This window comes from Orbilia oligospora, assembly GCF_000225545.1.
Source record: "Orbilia oligospora ATCC 24927 unplaced genomic scaffold scaffold00054, whole genome shotgun sequence".
Lineage (NCBI taxonomy): Eukaryota > Fungi > Ascomycota > Orbiliomycetes > Orbiliales > Orbiliaceae > Orbilia > Orbilia oligospora.
The window spans coordinates 1,780,382-1,800,798 of record NW_011645611.1 but is presented as its reverse complement, the minus strand read 5'-3'; the positions used below and the strand labels follow the sequence as shown (position 1 = coordinate 1,800,798).

Sequence of the window (20,417 nt, the reverse complement as noted above, 5' to 3'; positions counted from 1 at the left end):
AGGCACCGACGATTGTGACGTTTGAATATGGCGTCTTCTCTGATTCAGGAAATCATAACCGTGCCGTCTCCTTCATCATTGGTAGACTCCATGAGCCACCATTCCTGCTTGATGATAAATCCCTCAATTCAAGAGTCATTAGTGATACATGTCTTTTCGAAGACGATGAATCGATATATTCTCGGCGTAATAGCTGCGTACCGGGCACCAAGAACCAAGAGACCACGGGCCCAAGGAAAGATACACACGGGCCGGGGGGAAACATGGGCCCAAGATGATGCACGGGAAACATGCGGGTGGAATTTGCATCTCAATATCTTCGTAGGAGTCTTCCCATCTGCCTATTTCTTCAACCCGTAGAACATCGCCCAGAAGTTAATGAAAAAAGGGAGAAGGATAGACCTTCTATCAAAATATCGAAAAATTGCGTATTGGATAGAATCCAAGACGACTGGTCTTTGTATAGTTTTCTAGTAAATCAACGAGTTAGTTTAGCTTTTAAAGATGTTGGTAAAGACATTCTGATATTGCCAAGTTATGCCGCCAAGATAGAGACAACGATACATAGAAGGTACATAGAAGGTACAAATGTTGAAAGAATCTGAAAAGTACTTGGTACTTGAAAGGTACTTGAGGGAGAGGGAAGGCACATACCAATTGGCAAAAACACGGGATCAGGATAAACCTTCACTTCCACGCGTAACACCCATGCACTAGGACAGTTGATAAAAGAGGGTGAAGGGGAAGTCGTGCTTTTATAGACCGCCTCTCTTGGCGGTCTTGGCATGAGGGAAACTTTCGTGACAAACTTCTTCTGGAAGTCCAACATCCCACAACGCATCGTCAACAACACAGAAGCTTCCATGCGACTTTGAACCATTATAGATAAACCATGCACCGACATCATCATCATCATCATCATCGATCCTTGGCCGATCTTTTATATTGAGGTAGTTACACCCTCAAAAGGTATCTCATCCATATAATAGAGAGTGAAATTTTCTGCTCAACATTAACCAGCTTAGCCCTAGGGTTTTTTCAACATTATATAATACGTATACTAATTACCAGTCTACAGTCTAACTCATTTTCTTGATCTTGCAAGTATAACATACCAATTACCATCCCACCAACTCTATCACGTCAAAACTCCTCCCATAAGCCCTCATCCGGCATAACTACTTCAATTATATACCCATCAAAGATCATTTCTCTGCTAAAAAGAAATGCATCCACCTTACCCTGGACCTTCTTCTCACCCAGCGCCGTGCGTATGCCAGCACGTGGATCTTGAAAAAGCAGTCCGAACGAGGACTGTCCCCAAATTTGACGCTCTGTATCAACCACAGTATTCAGACATCCTTTTGAGTACAGCAAATCACCACTGGCTTACAGGTGACCGCGAAATTGTCAACCTGGGGGGGGGGCGCATCCAAGGTGTCATTGCATCGATGTATACGGGGATACGCGAACCGGCCTTAGCTAGAATAGCAGGCGATTGCGCCGTCCCACTTCTCGGACATGTATATACGCCGCAGTGCCAAATCGAAGGGGGCCCTCGACTCATAGGTTTGATAATGGAGCCTGCGGAAAAGATTAACTTTAAAGACTACGTCACCCTTGAGGCAAAAGAAGGACTAAAGAACGAAATGATCAATCTTCTAGAAAGGTTGCATGGGGAATACGGAATAATTCACGGAGATGTCACACCATGTAGTTTCATGAGATGGAAAGGAGAACTAAGGTTCGTTAAGTTTCGAGCGTCTAGACTCTTCAACGAGGGCCCGGAAAATTTTCGTGGCGAAAGAAACGTGTCCTATCTTTGCCCAAATAAACTGTGCGAGGAAAGACGTCCCGGTATCGATTTTAATTTCCCAACAGATCCGATCGAGGATTGGTACGCACTGGCTCTAGTAGTCTACGAAATATATACCGGGTGCGGGCCCCCTAAACTTGACTACAACAATTACGACAATATCCATGTCAGCCCGCGTGAAAGAAAGCTGCCTGATCTGAAGCTGATCGAAGACGAAACCATCAGAAACTGGATGGTAGATATTTTCCGAAAAGGCGGTTGCCTTATAAATACCGCAACGGCTTGAATGGAATCCTTATAAAATTCGGACCGCATCTACCTACGTATATGGCATCTGCTGACTCACTCCGCTCTTTTACGGTGTTTTATGAGACTGAAGTCAAGCTGACAAGTCTTTAAAGCTTAAGCGCGGTTTAAATTATTTGTTGGGGAGGTTTGCTCAAAGTTCACCACCGAGATAGACCCCGAGGTCTTATTGCCAGTTATCTTTATTTTTATATGCAACCAAAAATGTTGTCTCAAAACCAGACTTCGCAAAAGATCATGGCATCTTCCCGCAATTCTGCAAGCAGGCCTCGGGATGAGATATATGAATAAACTTACTATTATATGTCTACTTGGCACCTTCAAACGCAAGAACTTTTAAAATTAGATTTCAACAGGTCGCAGTACTGGTTTTTTGGTATTTATGGCGATGAATGTCGCCTTGAGACTAATATATACCAGATAAAAAGAATTAAATAAAATTTTAAGTATTTTGGCAGGTGCCATATGCATATATATATACATAAGAATAAAGCCCTGGGACTCGAGCGAGGGTCTACAACTCAGTACGCATCACAATACTACAGATTTTATTTATATGATGCGGGACGATACTAATGTTATTCTAAAAATGTTATTGGCTGCCTTTAAAATTTCGAGATCAGTCGGGAAATCGCTAATCGGTCTTCTTTCTAGCTCCTGTAAACATAATTGGATCCGAATATCGCTTGTTTTTTGAGGAGAAAGGAAATATTGAAAGATGTTATCTATGATCTCTGGTGGCATAGACTCAAGGACTGGGGTCGGTGAAGGGGGTAACTGAGGTTGATGAGCCGCTAGACCTGACGCTAGGGCTATCATGAGGCCGTTTAAAATGTCCATCGAGAAATTTCTCATGCTATATAATAATAAAACTTTGAATTTTATGGTTCTCTAGACGATGTCACGTCAATTAATTAAATAATTGATTATTTCTTCAGATCTTGTCATCACTTGTAAAATCGAGACAATTTTCTAGGAAGCCCCTACTGATTTAATCGCTAGCGCTAGGTAGCTCAGCTCAGGTACATGCATATATTCTTCTTATCTCGATCGATTTACTCGTTTACTGGTTAAAGAAGCGATGAAACCTAGAGGAAAAACAAAATAACCTGCAGATCAAAGTGCCATAGCGGGATTTGGAAAGCTTCAATATTAGATATTAGGTAAGAAGAACTGTCCAAGTACGATTTCATACCTTAATCAAACCACGTCAAGTCCTGGACAACCCATGCATGTGAAAAGTGAATGTTGTAAGGAGGGAAGTCAGGTAGCCTACATATATATACAAGCGGCCAACGGCTCAGCTCAGCCCTGATTACCCTGGCCATGGCGTGCTTTAACAGTTGTGCCGTGTAATGCAGTGTGCCCTGGTTAAAAGATGTATATGGATGGATGTACATGTATGTATACATCCAGAAAAGTTGAGAGGGAAAGAATTCAAGAACAAAGGGGAAAAAAAAGAAAAAAAGAGAGAGGTACAAGGTGTACATGCCAAGCGCAAGCCTCACGAAATGCACGAACACCACACCGTCGGGGTGGGGTCATGTCACGGTCGAGAGCAAACGGCGAGGAGGCACGAGAGATCAGTTGAAGATCGCATTGTGTATCGTTCTGACGGATTCTAGATTTAGCAACTATTCCATTCCATAATCTAAATGAGCGATGTCGGCCCCTCTGGAGCACCAAGATGCCCTGAAAACCCAGCCGCCTCGGATCCCGAAACCGAAACAGACTGGTCACAATCTTACCAATAAAATTCTTCAGGAAGCTTTCGAAGTTGATTATTACATTGATAAAACAGAAAACTGGGGTCATATTACAATGCCCGCATCTATTAGAATTCTGAAGGTTCGAATTTCCAGACGCATGATGAGTATGGCTTCAAGCATCTCCTCTGTTAACTTGACTCTTTTTGTAGAAATGCTGCAATAAGCCTCTTCAAAAATATATCTCCGAATTTGAACCGGAAATTGATCGTTTTAAAGATCAAAGTGACCGTATAAAAGCCAAAATATATAATGAATTCGTTGAAAATCTTCGCACTATCAAATTGTGTGAAGATTTTCGAGAAGTTTTATTTGATATGCTTGAATCTACCAGAGAAAGAAGATGGCTGTTTGTGTGGATTGTTAATCAGCTTCTACGAGCTTGGCAGCAAAGAAAGACGCCAATGGAAGGATCATCTTTGACATATAGTCAATTCCTCGAGGCTGGTTTACAGGACCAATCATCGACTACGGAGACTACGGATATAGTTATCGAAGATACTTCCAACAAACAAAACCAACTAAAAGGTCATCTCGGGATCTATGAGCGTAAGTAGGGACCTGATCCCTGTCTTATCGATCTATTATAGTAGCTAACAGAACGGATGTCTCAGTTATTAACTGACCGTGAAAGTAAATGGATCTCACCCGGTAGGGGGTCAGCGATGGCCTCGCATGCATAGTTGGACACAGGCGCATGCAAAACTTGTAATTCGGTTTCTTCTAGGACTATAGAGGTTTTCTAGAAAGCTTAACCCTAGAATTTCCTTTCTTTTAATGGAGTCTGATAATTTTATGTCGCTAGTTTTCGTAGCTATCTGTTTCTGAATTCTATTTAGTTATATTTGTACCGGTTAGAAGTGAGAATTTGATCAAGATGTAAGCACTTAAGATATCTTGGGGGCTCGTCGGTTAAATCATTTTCGCTAAGTACGCTGATATCATGATGTGGGTATAACCGGCTCCAGACATGAAATTTGACTCCCCGGTTCCTAGCAAAATATTGAAATCCCCTTCCCCATTCAAAGTCCGCAGAGGTAAATGTTCCTCCGAGATGGTTGCCATGTCTCATCACGGTTTCAAAAGTCAATCGCACTATCCAAGATTACTTGAGTTTCGATTCCTGGTGGTGACAACGTGATTAATTGAAAATCCTTTCAAATGTATGAAAATCATTATATAACCTGTATGAGAATAGCGGTCGCTCCGAAGAAGGTCGTGGGAAAGCTAAGGCAGATTGCAGTAATCATCAGTAATTTATTTCAACGATAAGGTGAAGATAGCAGTGCTTAAATTGTTATGTCCGCTGCTAGCATTATGTAGGGTTCGGTTGATATGCTTTTCTGTGGAGAAACATCCTCATTTTTCGTTACCATTCTGAGAGGATTCCTGGGTGGTTTTTGGGGCTTTGAAATGTAAATATAGGCTAGTAGCGATGATAGGATAGATTCCCAAATTTACTTCCTCAGGTTTCGAGTACGAGGTGGCGCCAGGGAAAGTTAGATGTACGGTATTTGCAACTAGACCGATGCCTTCCCCCCGTCCTTCCTTGCAGCTAGATGGAAAGCCTCTCTGAAGAAAACTATGGCCCGGTGTCGGTTATTGGCAAATATGTACACAAAGCAGCCGCGAGAATCATGAAGCCTAACACCAAACCTGTGCATGAACAAGTACTACCACAATTAAACGCTCGGTCGATCGCTCTAGCTACGCTGTTGGGTACTGTATTGATATTAACGCTAGCCATTTGAGTGTGAATTATTATACAGTAACCTTTGATATTTTCAAATTTTATATTTATAGAGTCTGTTTCAGACCAAGAGTCTGTATACTTTCGGATGGTCATATGAAGTTTAGATTTAAAGGTAGTTCCAAAAGATGAACATATTTCCTCTGATATGCTTTCTTCTGACCTCGTTTTATCGACGCCCTGAGCTTTCTATCGACAGAAAATTGAGTTGAACATTCCATGTACAGCTTTCAGTTTTATGTCTATAACCTTCGAGGCATGGCCATGTATCCTCCCGCCCTCGCTTTCCTTCCCAGCCCTCTACTTGCGATGGATTCTTTCTAGAATGGTTTTCTTTTTCAGCCGTCTCGAAAGTTTCAAACAAACGTAGAATAATTCTCCTACTGAAATTTCAGGCGGGATGCCGGTAGCTGTTACATGCTATATATTTTCTCTATCTCTACAGGTGGGGCTGGGTATGTATACAAGACATCCAATTAAAAGTGAGAATTATATATTATAACCGAGTTCCAGCTCCGGTTAATTTCAAGCCTGCAGCGCCTGACCGGCCATCCATATATGCATATCCATCAATCTGCCCTACAACAGTCCCTACGACGTCGAAATTGCAAGACCGGACCTAGCGGTATTCGAACTTGAACCAATACAGCTAGCTAGCGGGGGCAGCAATGTCGGATCCGAGACCGCCGTCGTCTCAGTCGGATTTTGCAACAGCTGTCGAGGTGTTGTCTGGATTGCGAGACGATGGGAACGGAACCCCGCACTGTTAATCCCAACCATCTCATGTTCGGCTGACGCCGCGGCTCATTTGGTTCCACAGACGAAAGAAGAATATGATTATATGATCTGTGATAATTCAGTATCAAAACAAGTATACCAAAAATTCGAACGGAACTCGGGATTCCACCTTCCGATAACAAAGTTATTGCCGCAATCAATAATTTCAAGTGGAAGGCTTTATCTGTAAGCACGAAAACCTATAGCTTTGAGACCATGCGCAGTATGATAAGGGGTGTTTCTCTTGGGCCGCACTAGATAGTTAACTTCTAATCCGTCATGTAGGACTTTGTCGATGATCTTTCCACGAATTATGATCTGGATGACGAGAGTCTGGCTAACATGGTAAAAATCATTCAAATGATTGAACAGTCATCTATATGGAAAGACTGTTCACCAACGCGACCAGTTGCAGCATTTATTCCTATTTTAATTTTTCGATGGCGAAGGAACCGACGAGATCGTTCAAATTCAAGCAAGGCACGCGCAAAGTCTCGATGAACATATGCCTAGTATTAGATAGTATTTTGGTACTTCGGCTTCATTGCATTATCGCACCGTCGTCCACTTTGGCCACTTTAGTCTGTTACCGTCGTTCTGTGTGTCATGTTGTTAGCGGTATGCCGCCCATATCTACTATAGTCTGAGCTTGGACCTCGCCCCGCGGATATACCGCCGCATCCGTGTACGTGTAGATTGAACGTGGCTCTTGACAAGGGTTTCTGGCCATTTGACAAACGAAGCATAGCTTGGCGAGAGATCACAGGAACCGAGCCTCTAGTTATTTGCTGCTAGCAAATCGGGTCGAACAATTGTGGAGGTGTGCGCAACTACATTCGCTATTGGTAATACCCTTGTCGTACCCAGACCTGGAAGGTAATACCCTTGTATTTCTTATGGTTAGCTTTGTGATTGCGGTGATGCTCAAAATGATAAGGAAAAGGTGCCCTAAGGCAAAACCTGCTTCTAGTTCTAGCTGTTTGGGGCATCTAAGTTGCTCGAGCTCGTATATTTCCGGATGCTTCCTGGTACAAAGCGAACAGTCGTCGGTAGCTATCCTACAGATACAGACCATTTCAAGATTCAGACAGTGACGAGCCAATGGGTAAATAATGCACCTGAAACAGCAGGACTGTATAGCAGAGGATGACAGTGCATTGATTTTCGAAGCTTTCTTATAAGCTTAGAGAGACTCCGATATAGCGTTACTGCTTTTTACTGCCTCCACCTGAGTGGACGCCACTACAGCAGATTCATTCTCATCCTGCAGCTGAAGTTGAGAAATTTTCAGAAATCTAGATTCTGTGCCGTGCTTCTCGTCGGACAGTGCCTCGAGCTTGGTGACGTTGGAGGAGCCATGGTTGGTAGGGACTGGGTTTGGTCTAGACCAAGATACAGATATTACTTCTAGTCCGTGTTGCTTTATGTATGGTAGCTACAGCATGCATGCAATTGCAAGGTTTCTTCTCTGCGTGGCCACCAGCTCAAGTAGTATGTTTTGTTTTTCACGGGTCGAGACGCCTGTCAAGCCATGTGATTGGATTCAAGCAATGTGGTGTCAATGTTTTAGTATCGCAGGAGTCCATTGCAGTATAGTCGAGACTTTCGGGACTCTCTTAAGAGATATAGATCCGAGATAGAGCCACAAATCCGAAGTTTCGAAATTTCGCCCATCAGAATGCAGGTTTGAAAAACCAAATTTATGATAAATTTGTGCAAAATCTTCGAAACGATGACCTCGAAGATGATTTGCGAACCATCCTTTTTGACATACTGGAGTCAACCGAAGAAGAGGAGCGATGGCTGTTTCAATGGATTGTAGCTCTAATAATGAAAAACTGACGGCGGAAAGAAGCTACAACCACTGGTGCAGAATCGTCGTTACATGATCATATGACGCCGTAGCACCGTAAATTATAAACCGAATATTTTAGAACAAAGCCACTAATTAAACTTGGATAACCCGAGGAGTGTCGAAACAGAATGTATCTTGCAGGCAAAATCCGGCACCCCTTCGATTGGATACAACATCTCGAACTAGCACAGCCCTCAGAGTCTATCTGGCCCCGGATCCGCTTATCCCGTTTCCTCCCAAAACCAGAAACCACTTTCCTAGCCATTAAAGATGCATTTACATTTCACACTGGGAATGATCATGCCTTTGCAGATTCTTGGACCATAGCCAAACCGCAGATGCAATTATGATGATACTAGAAGGGACATCGCGAGTGAGGTCCTTGTATGTAGGATATGAAGGCTTAAGGTGGGTTGTAGATTTTCTTGGCTTCAGCATAAAGTAACTCTTCGTATGTTTTAGGTCGAAGGTGTGCTGTACTGAGAGATATGCAGGTGGGATTGATTTCCCAGTCTCGAATCCTCATTTCGGTCAGTATGTTGGCGGCTCTTGCGTCCCCATCAGGCTTGCTTTCGTCTCTGAGGCTATTAATTCTGGCTTGGAGAGCGTGTAATACTCTAATAAGCCTAATTAAACCTATATATTGAAATTCTTTAGAAATAGGAAGCGAGAGAGTTCTATCGACGGTAGTTATAGCGTTTGGTTGTCACCATCGTTGAATGATATTCATGATATGAAAACCTGCTTCCCGACTGTGTTCAGCTCGTATCCTAAGTATTATATTATTTAAGCTAAGTAGAAAGTCCATTTTAAGACATTTTATCGTAATTCGAATTCAAGTACCTGAGCACAGTACACCCGTAAGTACACACGTATATGGGCGGCGATAAGCTTGCACGTACGGTGCATTCGTATACGTAACGATTCCTATAGCTAGGCGGCGCAAATTAACCGAGTCTAATCCGATCGATTGTACGTATACTTTGCAATTAATTGTAGCTATCGACACAATCTCGCCCCTGCGCATGCGGCCCTCCCGCTTCGAATGTCAGACCAAAACCACAACGGTTCTCAATTAAAAAAACCATCCGGGGACTGAACAGCGCTTATCACAATGTCGGACTCAAACCGGGCTTCGTCGTCACGAGAGGACAGTCAACGATCAGACTTTGCGACAGCCGTCGTGTTGTCCACATTGCGAAACGATGAAAACTTGAACCCCGCACCCCTAATACCGGTAATCTCATCCTCTGCAGTTGCGGACGCCAATTTAATCCCTAAGACTGCAGAAGAATATGAGTACTTGAGATGCCCAAAATTAAAGGGCAAAACCACTATGGTGCAAATCCGGCAGGAACTTGGAATTCCGGGATCGCCTGATCCAATTCAAGGTCCAGTCAATGACTATAAGTGGAAATCGCTTTCTGCAAGTAGAAATTCACATGTTTTAGATTTTGCTTTAACAGGTTTTGCTAATCATATTTTTTTTTGACAGGACTTTATTAATGAACTCGATAAAGACCCGAACCTGGACCTTAACGATGATAGTGTGTCTTCGATGGTAAAAATCTGTCAGGCTCTTGAACAATCGAAGATCTAGGCCGATTGTTCACCTATTCGCCCAGCTGCAGCATTTGTACCAGTACTGCTATCCCGATGGCGAAGAAACCGGCGGGACCGACGCAAAGCATGACCTTGTCTGAGTGAACTTTGCATTTCATTCATCCCTTACCCCCCGTCCCTCCCCTGACGCCCCTTCTTTGCTGTGTCCTGCTCTGCTGGCCATGTTGTCGGCGTTTTTGCAAATTTTGGGATTAATCTGCCTCTTTTTTCCCTTTCTCTTTATAGCCAGCTTTAATACTATACTCTTGTCGTTGCGACACCTCAAACCGCTCAAACCAATCAAACTCGTCGAACCACTCAAGCCGCTCAGCCCAGCTTTTCACTCGGACCGAACTTTCAATTCATATAGATATCCTTGTAATTTTTTTACCACTTTCGCGATAAGGGGAGACATAGCGGGCATGGCAGCAAATCCGCATGCTAGCTCGGCAATTCGCAAACCTTTTTCGTAACGAATTTTACCATGTTGGAGGGTATATACTATATACTAAGAGCGCATTGTGGAAGGTATCGCACTTAAGTCAGTATATATATCTAGTGATTAAATATGTATCTGAGGGTGAACACAAGGGCCCCCATTAGCACACCGCTGCAGCGCTGTTACATATATTTATCTTAGTTATTAAAGACAAAATCAAAAGTATTATGATTTTCTTATGCTTACCATTTCACTCAAAGCTTCACCTCTGTCTGGAGTATGTGAATAGCGGGGTGCATCTGCGGGTGACCCCATGCATGCGCACGCACAGGCAAACTGGTCCACGAGCGGCCATTTCCCGAAGCACCTCTTCCTCATACAGATCTTTGGAAAGCAATAAAGCCCTCATCAGGCTCCCGATCAAAGAATACAATGAAGCTTTAATCAAAACCCATGGGGCCGGCCACTACCTAGGTCGCAACGTTCCCAAAGTTTTACTACAATGCGCTCGCCTATTCCTCCGACTAAATACCCTTTACCAACATTAATTTACGCAAACTGAGCAGGTGATAATTATTGACAATGTAGTCACAAATAGTACTTGTATTTCGAAATTGGATGTGCCATAGCTAGGAGGAAAAGGAATCAAACGGGTTATTTATAATTAGGTGGCCATATTATATAAATTTGGCATACTAAATGGGGTTTGAATAAGATTTAGAAAAACTTTTTTAAAACATCTCGAGCGTATAGACTTTATATTTATGTATTTGTGCTATATTTATAGTATATCTTAAACCCACACACGTTTTCTGAGTGTCTACCCGAGTACTCCCGGACCCTCTCATACTTGCTTTGGAAAGGAATACTACAAAGCGACTTCCTTTGCATCGCGCACAGAATATGACTGAATGGGCTTTCTGGTCTTTGATGCATGCAGATCCAGGCCATGCAGAATATCGGGAATATCCTAGAGAAGTTTATATCATGACTCTATACACGAGACCACTCTATACCTTGCGCTTGTTCTGTATATATTTACTTACCACCACGACTATGAAATGATTTCCGTATCTCAGTTTCCTCAGCTCAGGTCTCATGGATCCATCCCTAGTCGGATCCTAATATTTTAATACAAATAAGCTTAATAAGCAAACGTACGAAAGACCATATTATTATAATTATAATGCCTACCCTTTTCCTAAAGCGGCTGGCCAAAAAGCTCTGATCTCACTGAGCTTAGTGTCTTAGGGACCGGGAATACAATTAGTAACTTGCTCTAGATTGTTATAGAAATTACCTTGAGCTGTGCTACGGCGACACGTTGCATTTTGAATGCGTATACGTACTCGTTTCTTGAGGACATTCATTATGCATAATTATGATATTGTAATATTGATATATTAAATTCGGCTCATCATAAAGGCTATTTTAGATGTGGGGTATTAGCCATTCCAATTATTTATAGGAGAGATATCTAGGGCCGATCAATTCAGTTGCATTAGACCCATCGATGCTCCTACGTTCTGTGAGTTAATATGTCCACCCCGCTGTAGTAAAATTCAACATTTCTCCCGCATATACGCAGCTTCATCTAACCTTGTTTCCTCTTGCTGATATTCCCCACCCAGTCTTTGCTAGTCTGTTTTGAAAATAGGACTCATGATGAGTTTAGTTATCCAAAATCCTCTAGCCACATGGACTAGCCGTAAGAATAGTGTGTATTCTGTGCTCGAGAACCAAACAGAGTTGTACAGGGTCTCATGCATCGTCTTGAAATCCAGACAACACCTCAACAGGTGTTGCGAGGTCTGGCCGGGGCAGCCGCAATTTTGGATCTGGCATTGCTGGTTCGGGTTTGAGTATCGCTATATCCGGTCTTGCAATTTTTGATGTCGTAGAGGCTGAGGCACATGTTAGGACAGAATGAGGGTTGAAAATGAAGAGCCCTTCAGCTACACAACAAAAATTCTGGAGCGACCTAAGACTACAATTCGAGTCAGGAAGGAATGAGAATCCCCCCTTTTCATTCCGACAATAGTTCTTTGTTATATTACCTCTTATCGACTTATGTTACTTCGATCTTTAATGTTAATAGCGAATCACCTAACCTCCCCGAAATCTTGAAATTACACTATAAACTATGCTTATTGTTGTTGTGTATATACGTATAGCCTTGGAGTCTTGCTTACATGAAATAACTATCAAAATTCTGTTATTACTGTACTGCAATCGTGTTACGTTGACGAGTTAATCTAAGGGAGCACATCATTACTCTGAATTACTTCCAAACACCCGACACACAAATACGTATATATACTTGATAATTTTTTATTATTTTTGGCCAAGGAATTGATGGTTTCCCGAGAAATTAGTTTTGTCGATTTATAGGGCAACTAGCTGGCTCGAATGATAGGTTTGCATGGCGGGTTGCCGCACGCGCATGTGTTCTGTTCAAGAAACGCGAATCGGAAGTCCGACGGCACTCTGCAGCTCTGCAGACAATTCGAGAACCGTATGTAAAGTAGCGAGCCTCGAAACTAACTTAGGGCCAGCTACACGCATTGTAGATGCGTTTATACTAGCATTGCGCCGTGCTGCTATCAAACCTTTTTCTGCTGAGTCTGGTTTGAGACAAGTCGGAGGCGTCTTCAAAACAGTACCCTGGCTTTGTGAAATTAGCTATAGTACTGCCCGCGATACCAAATTGACAATGCCAAAATTTGAGTACTGCTGGACTTTACACGTAGCTGTTTGTCTCGCATAGCTATATACTTATATAGCATATAGCAGTGCATGGAAGGGTTATTACACATTGCATAGAAGACATCTACGTACTAGTACTATCGACTTTTTAGCAGAACTTGTTTAGACGACGCATAATTGATTAAATATATGATATATGTACATACTATATATGGTAGAACCATAGTCACTAAACCTATATTCTGAAATATATAACATGTATACTTGCAACTTGGTTATCACTTTATTACTCTTAGCTATCAGCTTCACGTCGTCGGGATATTCCGTAATGAGTTTAGTCACGTGGTATTTAATACGAAATGGGGAATTACCCCTCCCCTGATCAAACAACCTTGCGAGTTCCAACAAGTTTCACTTTTCCTCATGGGCTCTTCCTTCTAGGTTCTTGTCTTCGAAGTTTAGCGCTATAGCGGGTTTAGACGCAGCGTCTCTTTACTCTTGTTACTGTTTTGTAGTTTCTTCTTGCCGATACGTTTAAGGCATTTAATATCCGAGGGATTTTTAATAATTGTTAAACTATGGAGGCTGTTAGCCTTGCATCGGGTATCGCTGGGCTGCTTAGTCTCTCCATTTCAATTATTGGGATCAGTTATAAATATATTTCTAGCGCTAACAAAGCTTCAAAGAGCGAAGGGGAATATATTGTTGAACTGGCAAATCTAAAACTGTTGTTCTCGAGGCTACAGGAGGTTTCCCGCTCCTCCGAGCTAGGGGTCTCGTCGAAGCTTCTATCATCCCTGCCAATCTCGGAATGCATGCGCGACCTCGAACAATTACACTCTAAGCTTAAGAAACGAAGCAGTTCCCGGCTATTTATGATCAAGTTTAATAAACTATCATGGCCTTTTGTCGAGGAGGAGACTCTTCAGCTGGTCAAAATGTTGCACAGATATCGGGAGATCTTTCAAACCTCTCTGACAACCGAAGGATTGTAAGTTTAATATTTAATTACACGTAAACACATTTTAGTCTACGAATGCCAAGCTCACCTGACCAGTGTTTTTACAGCCATGATGCTTCGGGAAGTTACCCTTCTCAAGTCGGATATGCAGTGTAAGGCCGGTTTACTCAAACCTATACATATATATAATATGCATATCCACTCTAACAAGATATTAAAAACCTTTGTACGCTGAAATATTGTAGTCGAAACGGTTCTGAATTGGCTAAGTTCGGCAAATTTCGAAGAGAAACAAAGGGACGTCTTCCAACAGTATCATCCGACAAGCGGGCGGTGGTTTCTGGATAGCGCACAATTTAGAAAATGGTTTTCAGCAGCAGACACTCGTCTCTGGTGTCATGGCGACCGTACGTTACCGGAAACATCGATATCTAAGTACTTATATACTTAAGTATATAGAAGAGAAGCATCCTGCTAATGAGAGGTATACTAACAGCCGGCGCGGGGAAAACCGTAATGACGTGCGTAGTCTTCTAAAGCCAAATAAATATTATGTCTACGCATTCTAGAAGCTAATCACTACGCTAAATCATAGATCGATGGTTATAAATCATATATCAGATCATTCTGTTAATAATGGTGTTGGCCTTGCTTTCTTCTATTGCGACTATCAAGATCAAGACAAACAAACTCCTGACTATCTTGTGGCAAGCCTAACAAAACAGCTAGTACGCAGAACCTTAACTTTGCCCTCCAAACTAGAGGAACTCTATCAGGTGTTTTGTAAAGAACATAGATTGCCCAAAATATCGGAACTCATAGCCTTATTGCTTCAAGTTTCGACTTGTTTCTCGCAGACCTACCTCATCATTGATGCCTTGGACGAGTCGGATTTTAGAAGGCATAGGAGGGGTATTTTATCTGCGTTACACGAACTAGAAGCAAAGCAACGTTCCCTTAAAATCTTCGTGACCAGTCGCTCACACCCTATGGACATTCGGAATGCCTACGAAAGCGGACTAAATATTAAAATAACAGCCTCGAAATCAGATATTAGGGATTACATAACAAGCTGTCTGACCAACGACGAAAATCTAGCTGATTTGATCCAGCCGAAGTTGCGTAATGAGATAGTAGACCATATCTCAGAAATTGCCGGCGGCATGTAAGGAGGTTTGCATCCAAAAGTTTCCTGGCTATCACTTACCAATACATTCACTATAGGTTTCTACTTGCACGCTTACAAATGGATAGCATATATGCTGCAACGACAGTTCGAGAAATTCGTAACGCTCTCAAGACGATGCCGTCGGATCTTCAGAAGACATTCGACGTAGCATTAGAAAGGCTACAGGCCCAGCCTAAACAGCACGCTGCCCTTGCTCTACGGATATTATCTTGGCTTACCCACGCCAAAAGACCGTTTTCGGTCGAGGAACTATGCCACGGACTCGCCGTAGAACCAGATACGACTTTCCTAGATGATGAAAATCTTCCCGCCCCAAAATTATTAATCAACGTATGTGGTGGACTAGTTGTAATTGACCGAGAGAGCAGTACTATCAGACTCGCTCATCTGACAGTCCGGGAATACTTTACAAGAATGACCCCGCAGCTGTTCGGGGGAATCAATGTCTCGATCGCCGAATCTTGTGTAACATACCTTTCATTCGACACGTTTAGCACAGGGGTTTGCCATGACGACGAGTCGCTGGAGATCAGACTCCAAGATAATCCTTTTCTTCGGTATAGCGCTAAACACTGGGGGGATCACGTACGCGGGGAAGGCGAACACAAACTATTGAAACTAGTTTCGGACTTCCTTCAAGATAGATCAAAAGCCGCTTGTGCCACGCAGGTTGAATTTTTGCCACGGATATCCTACCACGGTTGTTACGACGTATACTACAAGATGTTAACTGCTGTTCATATGGCTGCAAACTGGGGCTTAACCTTGGTCCTGCACAGCTTGCTTCAAGACTCAGGACTTGCCGACATTAATGCAAGAGATTTCGATGGCAAAACAGCTTTGCATCATCCTTGCAGGCTTGGAAATGAAGCAGTAATGAAGATACTTATCGATAACGGCGCGGATATCGGAGTGTTTGACGATTACGGCCGGTCACCCTTGCGCTTCGCCGTCGATGGCGGAAACGTCAATGCAGTAAAGCTGTTGCTACAGAGTGGTGCCGATATTAACGCACCGGTAGATTATCACGGTGGAACGGCACTGCATTGGGCATCTAGGACTGGACGTGCTGCAATAGTTGAGGTTTTGATAGACTCCGGGGCCGACATGACAGTAAAATGCTACGACGGACGAACGGCACTAGACTATTCGAGAGACAATGGCTACGATACGATAACTGCCTTATTACTTTTGAAAGCCGGGACAACAGGAGCGCACGAGAAAAAAGAATCCCTACATTACTACTCTCGCGAAGGGAATTTTGACAGAGTTAATGAATTGCTGGATCAAGGGGCCAATGTGCTAGCAGTGGAAGAAGGCAATACAACAGCCCTTCATCTTGCTGCCCTCGGTGGGCACGAGAAGGCTGTGGAGCTTCTACTAAGAAACGGTGCTAACCCCGTCGCCACGGCTAAAGATGGAAGAACTATACTTCATAGGGCCGTGGAAAGTGGCAACGACAAAGTAGTCAGGCTGATACTGAGTCAAAAACCTGATATTGAAGCTAAAGATTGCTACGGTCGAACACCTCTGCACTGGGCCGCTAGAGTGGGTAATAAAGAGTTGGTAACTACCTTGTTGGAACATGGGGCGGATCCCGCAGCAGAGGATTTGCATGGCAGAACTCCTCTGCAACAGGCGGTCTATGGTGGACAAAAAACAATCATAGAGATGCTAGAATCGGTAAAGCTGAAAACCTAGAGCTATGATGTGGAGATACAGTGTGGGAAATACCAAAAATATCTACGTATATCTAGAGGCATATGCTGCCATTAGAGGAGGGAAAAGCATAGAGGGGGGTTGTGTGGCATTTTAGGATAGGGCGTCTCGAGCCGAGAATAATATTATTAGCTAGAGTATTTCTATTTTACGGTCCGGATATTGAGAAGCAAGGGGGCGCAAAGGAAGAACGAACAAACGAACAAACGAACAAATAAACAAAAATAGGGAGAAAAAAACTGGAAATAGCAATCATGATGAGAAGCACATCCTATTCGTCTACACTTTTCCCAGTTGCGGGTTTTAGTGTGCCCCAAAGTTTTTCATCCGCTACAGTGATACAAGCGGCTGCGACACCATTTTTTCCGGCTTTCGCCCTTGCCCTAACCTCTTCACGGTGCTTAAAGCATCTACGCGGCGTGGCACGTCCCTGCGACTCATAGAAGAATTTAGACGCTGCAAATTCGTGGTATGGGGTGGGAGCGGCCGCGGTGCATCGTATATTTACGACAGTTCCTTCCAATTGTGGCCAGCATAAGTCGCACCAGATATACCCTGGCAGATTTCCTAATATCTTACCGCTAGCTCGATGCAAAATCTTACCACAAAGCTTGTTTGAACAGCATACCGTCTCAGCCAAGCTAGGCCAACTCTCTTTGAAAACACATGTTCCTGACATAAATGTTGAGGCCGTACTCATGAGCCCTAGTTGGGAACAAACGTCATTGCATTTATGGGAAGCGAAGAAAAATTTAAAACCTTCCTCGCCAAAATTTGTCGGAGAGAGCAAAAATCGATCGGGGTCAGAAGTGTGGACAACAGGGTCTGTCAATAGTTCGCCAACGCCTTGCAGGTCACATACCAAAAAGCGCCCCCGTGAACGCTCAAAAGTAAAGTGTGAGAAGGCTTGCGCAGCTCTATTGGACTCATCGGTGATGTCCTCGTTGACATAGCCGGCGTTGTTGTTATACTTAACATAATTGCCTTCGATAAAGGGCTCGAGGGATATACATGTATCTCCGGGGCTCTCTTCCGATTTCCCTTTGAAGCACGCTGTCACAATAAAGTCGATTGAATGTTGGTTTCCTAGTAATGCGTTGAATTCGAGGGCAAATAACTTGCACAAAGCCTGGCACCGCATGCCCTCAACTAATTCCGCCAACTGTGAGCTATCCCGCTTGGATGACTTGACCACATAGCGATTAGTCGAAGCTGCCGTTCGTGCATAAGATGCCAAACGCAACCCGCCTTGGGCAAACGGCTGTCGTCTTTTATGAATCGTGAGGTCTAATACGCTCATAGTGATGTGGTCGTCGTGCGCCATCATGTTGTCGAGAGTATGTGCGCCGTGTACTGTGACATCGGGGCAGAAGCCATTGAGTGAGATTGTCTCGTCAAACCAGTTTGGTGTGTTCCATTGTGGCGAAGAGTCCTCTACTTGGGGCACAGAGTCTTCATCCTCTTCTATTATTGCGAGCTTTGAGTCTGGCTTGTTTGCTCGGGACAGATAACGAGCCGCAGTGCCGGTAACAGCGGAAGTAACGGTTCGAACGACTAGATTTCGTAAAGCAGCATAAGTAGCTCCCAACTCAGCTTCATGCATCAGTAACCCGCCTCTGAGACTGCGCTTTGGGCCGCTACTATAGCTATTGGTTTTATCATAGTATGTGTTGGTCGGGAGCAAAGTGCAGTCTGCAGAAGCTGCGGCGTACGCTTTGAATATTTTATACGCCATAAGATCTGTTGAATGATTAATGCGAAGCAAGGAGTAGTTGATTTGGCGCTGGATCATGAGGTCAATGAGAGGTGCGAGCTGAAGGCCGTGTGGTTCGCTGCCCGGGTTAGGATAATTATCCGCCTGATCCCCAAGGTTATGCGACGTTCGCCCATGCGGTGGTGCATCGGCAATGTGTACAATACATTTACTTTTATACTTCCAATTCGCATTAAGCGCTTTGTGAAGCCCACCGAGGACATCCTCGGGGGCGTCGGCGCCGCCAGTAGCTCGTAGAATGTGAAGGAAGGAGAGTACTTGATCAGCTGAAGAAGTAAAGTCGAGGAACTGTATATTTGGCGAGTCGCAGTGGTCTTTATAACCTACTATAGCCATACGGACGTCGGCTTCGTCAAGGAATGTCGCCTTGATATCATTGACGATACTTCTGACTTGCTTTTTGGCAGCCTCGATGTAAGGCGACATGGAGCCCGTGGTATCAATCAAGAACAACAGGTCGGTGGAACAAATAGCCTTGAACAATCCTGCATTGGACCGTCGGGGAGCTTCACGCTTTGCTTGGAGTTCGTTGAATTTAAGTTCACGAATGCGTTCGTCAACATCCGGCATGGTAGGCAAAAATGCTAAAGGGCGTTCATAATGAAGGCTCTCGACATGGTGCCGTGAATCAGATGCAATCGCCATTTGCAATTCCAAGTTATAACGTAACCTTTTCAGTTCGTCCTCCGCGTTCCGAAGCCGTTCGCGGGTACGGGTTGTGGTGGTTGAAGATTTTACATACTGATAAGAACCCAGGGTGTCACTTTCGGGCGTCGGGGCTCCATCCTCAGAAAGAGTATGGAAAGATGAGGTTGGCACCATATTGGATGAAGCCTTCTTCCTATGAGCTCTAGGGTTGAATCCACAGACTCCGGCAGCGATAGCGAGAGTTGGGGGGAAATGCTGAGAGATAAGATGAAGTAAAGGTGAAAGTAGACAAAAATAATGAATGCAGCAGCGTACTTGCCGTTAAAATAGGATCACGAAAGCTGAAGTGGGGGTGGTAAATGGTGGTAGATAGGCGGGAGTATTCTAGGCATGAAAACGTAACACGTGCGATACAGACTTAGGCTTAGATGAGTATTGATGAGAGGAATAAGCCTCTACCTCGATTAGCAGAATAAATTTATAATTATATATAATTATAAAGCAGAAGGGGCCTAGAGCTTTAGATAGTCTCAATACTCCTAGGATTTATCTCTTAGGCCTGCTAAATTTAAACGCTATAGAATATAATGTGTAATAGTTCTAAGACCATCTCTTAGACACTCCTCACCAAATGTGTATACCAAAGCCCATGCAAATACCTTGGTGCTTTCATGCATTCAGTAGAGGTATCAGTAGTATAGCAAAATACGACGGAATATATTAATATAACCACACAGAGGCGTCTAACATGTAAGATCAATCAATATCGCTCAGCCCGAACTATAGGCAGCTAGAACAACCAAGAATTATTAATCGATTATGATACTTTTCCTCTATTTTAAAACGGACTAGTGATGTATGCTAAATTCTGAAAATTTAAAAGATGGTTGCGAAAACTTGAAACGAGTCCAGGTTTTAGATCATAGTCTAACAAGGACCAGGCTCTATAACTAGAACGTATGTGGAACCGGAAGGTTGTCACCCGTTCTTATTTTAACTAGTACGTACTATATCTACAGGCCGGAATTAGTGCAGCAAAACTTAGCTCAATCATAAACATGATTACATAAGCTAATGTAGCCTGAAGTTAGAAGAACTTCTCATCTGAA

General features: G+C 43.4%; 5 protein-coding genes across 5 annotated transcripts; 4 read left to right on the top strand and 1 right to left on the bottom strand.

Annotated features, from left to right (window-relative positions):
* Positions 1–1,226: 1,226 nt before the first annotated feature.
* On the top strand, positions 1,227–2,102 carry AOL_s00054g555 (uncharacterized protein; the record flags this gene model as incomplete). The annotated part of the gene is made up of 1 exon (XM_011121871.1): positions 1,227–2,102. The coding sequence occupies one exon, from the start codon at positions 1,227–1,229 to the stop codon at positions 2,100–2,102; it is 876 nt and encodes a 291-aa protein (XP_011120173.1).
* Positions 2,103–3,784: 1,682 nt separating this feature from the next.
* AOL_s00054g554 (uncharacterized protein) lies at positions 3,785–4,054 on the top strand (the record flags this gene model as incomplete). Its single annotated transcript, XM_011121870.1, has 1 exon — positions 3,785–4,054. One exon carries the CDS (start codon positions 3,785–3,787, stop codon positions 4,052–4,054), a length of 270 nt encoding a protein of 89 aa, XP_011120172.1.
* A 5,330-nt stretch (positions 4,055–9,384) lies between these two features.
* On the top strand, positions 9,385–9,870 carry AOL_s00054g553 (uncharacterized protein; the record flags this gene model as incomplete). Its single annotated transcript, XM_011121869.1, has 2 exons — positions 9,385–9,714; positions 9,766–9,870. The coding sequence occupies 2 exons, from the start codon at positions 9,385–9,387 to the stop codon at positions 9,868–9,870; spliced, it is 435 nt and encodes a 144-aa protein (XP_011120171.1).
* A 5,354-nt stretch (positions 9,871–15,224) lies between these two features.
* AOL_s00054g552 (uncharacterized protein) lies at positions 15,225–16,868 on the top strand (the record flags this gene model as incomplete). The annotated part of the gene is made up of 1 exon (XM_011121868.1): positions 15,225–16,868. The coding sequence occupies one exon, from the start codon at positions 15,225–15,227 to the stop codon at positions 16,866–16,868; it is 1,644 nt and encodes a 547-aa protein (XP_011120170.1).
* A 289-nt stretch (positions 16,869–17,157) lies between these two features.
* On the bottom strand, positions 17,158–19,482 carry AOL_s00054g551 (uncharacterized protein; the record flags this gene model as incomplete). The annotated part of the gene is made up of 1 exon (XM_011121867.1): positions 17,158–19,482. One exon carries the CDS (start codon positions 19,480–19,482, stop codon positions 17,158–17,160), a length of 2,325 nt encoding a protein of 774 aa, XP_011120169.1.
* Positions 19,483–20,417: the final 935 nt, after the last annotated feature.